The following is a 7483-nucleotide window of genomic DNA, read 5'->3' on the forward strand; positions in this document are numbered from 1 at the left end:
CTTGTGAACAGGTGAGGCTCCCTATGGACAGATGAGGCTCCCCGTGGCCAGGTGAGGCTCCCTGTGGACAGGTGAGGCTCCCTATGGACAGGTGAGGCTCCCCGTGGCCAGGTGAGGCTCCCTGTGGACAGGTGAGGCTCCCTATGGACAGGTGAGGCTCCCTATGGACAGGTGAGGCTCCCTTTGGACAGGTGAGGCTCCCCGTGGCCAGGTGAGGCTCCCCATGGACAGGCGAGGCTCCCTTTGGACAGGTGAGGCTCCCTGTGGACAGGTGAGGCTCCCCGTGGCCAGGTGAGGCTCCCTATGGACAGGTGAGGCTCCCCATGGACAGGCGAGGCTCCCTTTGGACAGGTGAGGCTCCCTGTGGACAGGTGAGGATTCCCTATGGACAGGTGAGGCTCCTTATGGACAGATGAGGCTCCTTATGGACAGGTGAGGCTCCTTATGGACAGGTGAGGCTCCTTATGGACAGGTGAGGCTCCCTATGGACAGGTGAGGCTCCCTTTGGACAGGTGAGGCTCCCTATGGACAGGTGAGGCTCCCTTTGGACAGGTGAGGCTCCCCGTGGACAGGTGAGGCTCCCTTTGGACAGGTGAGGCTCCCTTTGGACAGGTGAGGCTCCCTATGGACAGGTGAGGCTCCCTTTGGACAGGTGAGGCTCCCTATGGACAGGTGAGGCTCCCTTTGGACAGGTGAGGCTCCTTATGGACAGGTGAGGCTCCTTGTGGCCAGGTGAGGCTCCCTATGGACAGGTGAGGCTCCTTGTGGACAGGTGAGGCTCCCTTTGGACAGGTGAGGCTCCCTGTGGACAGGTGAGGCTCCCCATGGACAGGTGAGGCTCCCTGTGGACAGGTGAGGCTCCCTGTGGACAGGTGAGGCTCCCTGTGGACAGGTGAGGCTCCCTATGGACAGGTGAGGCTCCCTTTGGACAGGTGAGGCTCCCTTTGGACAGGTGAGGCTCCCCGTGGACAGGTGAGGCTCCCTATGGACAGGTGAGGCTCCCTGGGGCCAGGTGAGGCTCCCTTTGGACAGGTGAGGCTCCCCGTGGACAGGTGAGGCTCCCTATGGACAGGTGAGGCTCCCTGGGGCCAGGTGAGGTTCTCACCCCACTCCTGATGAGGCAAATTCTGAATTCCCACCTGATTCCCTCTAAAAAAACCCCCAAATGTGAGCAAAGGACAGGAACATTTCCAGCACTGACTTCACAATGTCCCCACAGGCTGTGCCTCTGTTTGGTCTCAGGGTGTGCCCAGCCTGGCTCAGGAATTTCTGCCACAGCTTCTGCAACACCAAAAAAAATAAAAACAAAAATGTTTAATCCAACTCTGAAGCTGTGGAGAAAAACCTTCCCAAAGGAGGAATGGTAAAAGTGAGCCATGAGAGCAGCTTTGTTGGGGTGGTTCTTTACATGGAGCGTTTTTTGATATAAAATTTTTGATAAAAATCCTCTGCAGTGCAGGTTTGGAATGTTGGGATCACACCCAGAGCCCTTCCAGCATCACCCAGGGGTGATCTCTGCTCTAAAACCCCCAGGATGGGCAAATCCTGCCTGCACCCAGCTCTGGGATATCCAGAAATATCCCAAAATATTCCCCAAAATCTACTGGGAATGGTGGGAGGGGTTCAAAAGCCCCTCCCAGAGCAGGGCCAGGGGTTTGTGCAGCATTTCCTGGGGTGGCACTGCCTGCCCTGCTGTGCCCTTGGCACCAGGACATTGGGAAAGGGACAGAAAGTTTGGGAATGGCACAGAAAGTTTGGGAATGGCACAGAAAGTTTGGGAATGGCACAGAAAATCATCAGGAATGGCACAGAAACTTTGGGAATGGCAAAGAAAATCATCAGGAATGGCACAGAAAGTTTGGGAATGGCACAGAAAGTTTGGGAATGGCACAGAAAGTTTGGGAATGGCACAGAAAGTTTGGGAATGGCACAGAAAATCATCAGGAATGGCACAGAAACTTTGGGAATGGCACAGAAAATCATCAGGAATGGGCAGAATAAAATCAGGAATGGCACAGAAAATCATCAGGAATGGCACAGAAAATCATCAGGAATGGCACAGAAACTTCATGAATGGCACAGAAAGTTTGGGAATGGCACAGAAAATCATCAGGAATGGGCAGAATAAAATCAGGAATGGCACAGAAACTTCAAGAATGGCACAGAAACATTGGGAAAGGGACAGAAACTTTGGGAATGGCACAGAAAATCATCAGGAATGGGCAGAACAAAATCATGAATGGCAGAACAAAATCATGAATGGCACAGAAACACTGGGAAAGGGACAGAAACTTCAGGAATGGCACAGAAACATTGGGAAAGGGACAGAAAGTTTGGGAATGGCACAGAAACATCAGGAGTGACAGGCACAAAATCATTGGGGAAAAAACCAAAAATCATCAGGAATGGTATCCAAACCATGGGGAATGGCACAGAAACATCAGGAATGGCACAGAAACATCAGGAATGGCACAGAAACTTCAGGAATGGCACAGAAACTTCAGGAATGGCACAGAAACTTCAGGAATGGCACAGAAACTTCAGGAATGGCACAGAAACTTCAGGAATGGCACAAAAACATTGGGAGAAGCACAGAAAATCATCAGGAATGGGCAGAGGAGCATCAGAAATGGCAGAGGAATATCAGGAGTGGCAGGGGAACATCTGGAGTGGGCAGGGGAACATCAGGAATGGCAGAGGAACATCTGGAGTGGGCAGAGGAACATCTGGAGTGGGCAGAGGAACATCTGGAGTGGGCAGAGGAACATCTGGAGTCTCCAGAGGTGCAGCAGAACAGCTCAGCCCCAGCTGCAGGCAGGAATTGCAGTGCTGGGGCTCCCCCTGTTCCTGCCCTGTGATTTGGGGTGAGGGCAGCCCTTCAGCACCACAGCCAGGACAAAGCCACCCCCTGTCACCTGTGGGGCAAAGCAAAGCCACCCACTGTCACCTGTGGGGCAGGGCAAAGCCACCCCCTGTCACCTGTGGGGCAGGGCAAAGCCACCTCCTGTCACCTGTGGGGCAGAGCAAAGCCACCCACTGTCACCTGTGGGGCAGGGCAAAGCCACCCCCTGTCACCTGTGGGGCAGAGCAAAGCCACCCCCTGTCACCTGTGGGGCAAAGCCACCCCCTGTCACCTGTGGGGAAGGGCAAAGCCACCCTCTGTCACCTGTGGGGCAAAGCCACCCCCTGTCACCTGTGGGACCAGAGCAAAGCCACCCCCTGTCACCTGTGGGGAAGGGCAAAGCCACCCCCTGTCACCTGTGGGGAAGGGCAAAGCCACCCCCTGTCACCTGTAGGACAGGAGATGACAGCTCCCACCCAAACCACCCCTTTTGCTCCTGAACATCCCCCACAAACAGCCCAAGTTTCCCCTGGCTGTCCCTCCCCACTCAGGATATTCCAGGAATTCTGCAGCTCCCAGGGCAGCTCAGCCTCAGGCACTGTTTCACTTTTAACAGTTAAAACTCCCATTCTGAGGAAAAAAAAAATCTGAAAATTCTCCAATTATGGGAGAACCACAGACCCCTCACACAAAGGAACCATTCAGAGTCACTAAATTTGAGCTGTTCAAGGAATTCTTCAGGAATTCCCATTTTCAAACTCCATAAAAAACCACACATTTTCTCTTGCCAGCACAATCCTGCTGTTGGACGCCAAGCAGAGCAGCAGAGGGTTGGCAGGAGGAGTTTTATTGAGGTTCCCTGAAGGGGCAGGGCAGGAGGAGGAGGGGCTCAGGCGATGCTGCCGGCGTTGGAGGCAATCCTGGGCCACAAATCTGCACATTCCTTGGCCACCGGGCCAGTGATGGCTGAGCCTGGAAAAAAAAACAGGGACAACACCCCTGAGGGATGAAATTCCCACCTTTGAAGTGTCCAAAGCCACCTTGGGATAGTGGAAGGTATCCCTAGGATGAGTTTTTGAGCTGGTTTCAAATCTAATTGTTGTGATTTAGATGGTTCAGGGTTTCATTTGCCACCCCAAATTTCATTCTCTGAGGGGAATTTTGAGTTGTTTTTTCCCTCTCCCAGCCTCGGGCTCACCTTTCATCTCCCCTTTGTTGTTCACAATCACTCCTGCATTGTCCTCGAAGTACAGGAACACCCCATCTTTTCTCCTGTAGGATTTCCTCTGCCTGATCACCACCGCTGGGTGCACTGGGGGGAAAAATGGGTCAGAGCCCTCAGGATGAACAAACCAAGCCAGAAAAATCCCACAGCAATCAAAACCCAGGCACAGATTCCTGGTGGGTTTTGTTTTACACCTTGTGTTTGTGGGGTTGCATTAAAAGTTTCCTTAAAATTGACTGTGTTAATATTTGGAGCTGCATCTACATTGGGAGAATCCAGGTTTTATTTTGAAATAAATCATTCATAAATAATATTCAGAAAAAACTCCTCTGAGCAGCAGCAAACTCATGGCAAGGATGGGATTTAAGATCCCTTCCCACCCAAATCATTCTGTGATTCCATCATTTTGAATTTTACAGATTTATGTGATATCACTTTTATTTTACAAGTGGAGAAAGTGACTCAGGAGGGGGATTTTAGGAAGGAATTCTTCCCTGGCACAGGATGAAATTCCTGCATCCCTGAAATCATCCAATACCAGGCTGGAGAAGCAACCACAAAATTTAAATTTTAATTTTTTTCAATTTTAATCCTAACAATCCCCAAACCCAAAAAATGTCCCACCGCTGATTGAAATCAACAGCACCAGCAGCTGCCACTTCACCCAAAAGCGGCGCCTTTGCTCTGCCCTTCCACGACAACTCCCTGAGCCACGCCAGACCCAACGAGTGCTTTACAGAAGGGGAGGTGACACTGGGGTGACACTGAGGTGACAATGAGGGGACAGGACAGCACCCACCCTTCTTCCTCAGCTCCGGTTTGCCCTTCTTGACCGTGGCCATCACCATGTCACCCACGCCGGCCGCCGGCAGCCGGTTCAGCCGCCCCTTGATGCCCTTCACGGAGATGATGTAGAGATTCTTGGCTCCTGTGGGAGCGGCGCTGCCGTTAGCCCGGGAGAACCGGGAGAGGGATTGGAGTTAGCCCGGGAGAACCGGGAGAGGGACTGGAGTTAGCCCGGGAGAACCGGGAGAGGGATTGGAGTTAGCCCGGGAGAACCGGGAGAGGGACTGGAGTTAGCCCGGGAGAACCGGGAGAGGGATTGGAGTTAGCCCGGGAGAACCGGGAGAGGGATTGGAGTTAGCCCGGGAGAACCGGGAGCGGCATTGCCCTCATCCCGGGATAACCAGGGAGAAGCATTGCCGTTATCCCGGGATAACCAGGGAGCAGCACCGCCGTTATCCCGGGATAACCAGGGAGCAGCATCACCCTTATCCCGGGAGAACCGGGAAAAGGGTTGGAGTTAGCCCGGGAGAACCGGGAGAGGGGTTGGAGTTAGCCCGGGAGAACCGGGAGCAGCATCACCCTTATCCCGGGATAACCAGGGAGCAGCACCGCCGTTATCCTGGGATAACCGAGGAGCAGCATCACCCTCATCCCGGGATAACCGAGGAGCAGCACCGCCGTTATCCTGGGATAACCAGGGAGCAGCACCGCCGTTATCCCGGGATAACCAGGGAGCAGCATCACCCTTATCCCGGGATAACCAGGGAGCAGCATCACCCTTATCCCGGGATAACCAGGGAGCAGCATCACCCTTATCCCGGGATAACCAGGGAGCAGCATCACCCTTATCCCGGGATAACCAGGGAGCAGCATCACCCTTATCCCGGGATAACCGAGGAGCAGCACCGCCGTTATCCCGGGATAACCAGGGACAGCTTCCCGTGTCCCGCCGCAGGGACACCCAAGGGCGCCGCCACCAGCGGGATATTCCAGAGGGAACGCTGAGGGCTGGGAATTCCTGAACAGCCGGGGTGTTCCCGGGGTGTCCCTCCCGGAGCCCCGCGGTTCTGAGGGGCTCTTTCCCCGGTCCCCGGTTGTCCTGAGGGGCTCTTTCCCCAGTTCCCGGTTCCCCGGTTGTTCTGAGGGGCTCTTTCCCCAGTTCCCGGTTCCCCGGTTGTTCTGAGGGGCTCTTTTCCCGGTTCCCGGTTCCCCGGTGGTTCTGAGGGGCTCTTTCCCCGGTTCCCGGTTCCCCGGTTGTTCTGAGGGGCTCTTTCCCCGGTTCCCCGGTTGTTCTGAGGGGCTCTTTCCCCGGTTCCCCGGTTGTTCTGAGGGGCTCTTTCCCCAGTTCCCGGTTCCCCGGTTGTTCTGAGGGGCTCTTTCCCCGGTTCCCCGGTGGTTCTGAGGGGCTCTTTCCCCGGTTCCCCGGTTGTTCTGAGGGGCTCTTTCCCCGGTTCCCGGTTCCCCGGTGGTTCTGAGGGGCTCTTTCCCCGGTTCCCGGTGGTTCTCAGGGGCTCTTCCCCCCAGTTCCCGGTTCCCTTCCCAGTTCCCCGCGGTATTCAGGGGCTCTTTCCCCGGTTCCCGGTGGTTCTATGGGGACGCTTGCCCCGGTTCCCGGTTCCCTTCCCGGTTCCCCGCGGTTTTCAGGGGCTCTTTCCCCCGGTTCCCGGTTCCCAGCCCCGCTCTCACCCGTGTTATCGGCGCAGTTGATCACAGCCCCCACCGGGAGACCCAGGGAGATGCGGAACTTGGCCCCGGACGAACCTCCGCGTCCTGCGGGGCGAGAAGAGCGTTAAGGCCCCGGTGCCGCCTCACGACGCGGCCGCGAGCAGCGCGGAGATGGCCCCGGGCCTAAATGACGACATCACCCGCGACATCCGCCCTCGCCCGGGCTCAGGCGCCTCTTCCCCGGTCCCCGCTGCGCCGGGGCGGCCACGGGGACGCGGGATGGCGGCGGATGGAGCCGGATGGCGGCGGAGAGCGGATCGCGCCTCACCTCGCTTCGACATCTTGGCGCCGGAAGAGGCGGCGGATGTCACGTGACGCTTCCGCTGCTCCTCGCCGCGCGCGGCGCCCCCTAGCGGCGGCGGGAAAGGCGGCGCCCTCAGCGGTACCGGGAGTACCGGGAGCACCGGGAGCACCGGGAGAACCGGTGGGGATGGAAAGCGCAACCAGGGATAATTCGGGTGAAAAAACTTTGGGTACAGGGAGAAAAAAAAAAACCTAAAATGAGGGGGCACCCGGATTTGAACCGGGGACCTCTTGATCTGCAGTCAAATACTCTGCCACTGAGCTATACCCCCGCTGCATTGTGGCGCTGGCTGGAGTCTCTTTACGCTTCAATCCACGCCTGCGCAATCCTCGCCTGCGCAATCCTCACTGCGTCCGTGGAACCGCCGCGCAAACGCGATTCTCCCGCCTCACCCCCCCCACCGCAAATATCGACGAAAACAAACCTAAAAAATGGGCAAAAAGATTTAAAAATCTCTTACTGAGGGGGCACCCGGATTTGAACCAGGGACCTCTTGATCTGCAGTCAAATGCTCTACCACTGAGCTATACCCCCGCACGCCGCGCGCTTCCGCCAGGAATCCCCCCTACACCCACCGCCACCCTCAAGGTCACAGGTTCGA

The 7483-nt window shown here is 56.2% G+C and overlaps 1 protein-coding gene across 1 annotated transcript; it reads right to left on the bottom strand.

Annotated features, from left to right (window-relative positions):
• Positions 1 to 3672: 3672 nt before the first annotated feature.
• Positions 3673 to 6920, bottom strand: RPL23 (ribosomal protein L23). The gene is made up of 5 exons (XM_079327614.1): positions 6847 to 6920; positions 6540 to 6623; positions 4867 to 4995; positions 4041 to 4154; positions 3673 to 3814 (listed from the first exon to the last, which is right to left on the bottom strand). The coding sequence occupies exons 1-5, from the start codon at positions 6857 to 6859 to the stop codon at positions 3732 to 3734; spliced, it is 423 nt and encodes a 140-aa protein (XP_079183740.1). The 5' UTR covers positions 6860 to 6920; the 3' UTR covers positions 3673 to 3731.
• Positions 6921 to 7483: the final 563 nt, after the last annotated feature.

This window comes from Erithacus rubecula (genome assembly GCF_903797595.1).
Source record: "Erithacus rubecula genome assembly, chromosome: 27".
Lineage (NCBI taxonomy): Eukaryota > Metazoa > Chordata > Aves > Passeriformes > Muscicapidae > Erithacus > Erithacus rubecula.

Bases quoted from the DNA above. Each gene is read 5' to 3' on its own strand.
- RPL23 (XM_079327614.1), bottom strand. The intron at 4,996-6,539 runs GTGAGAGCGGGG...CCGCTCCCACAG, and splicing joins CAACTGCGCCGATAACACGG to GAGCCAAGAATCTCTACATC. The intron at 4,155-4,866 runs GTGGGTGCTGTC...TTTTCCCCCCAG, and splicing joins ACCGGAGCTGAGGAAGAAGG to TGCACCCAGCGGTGGTGATC.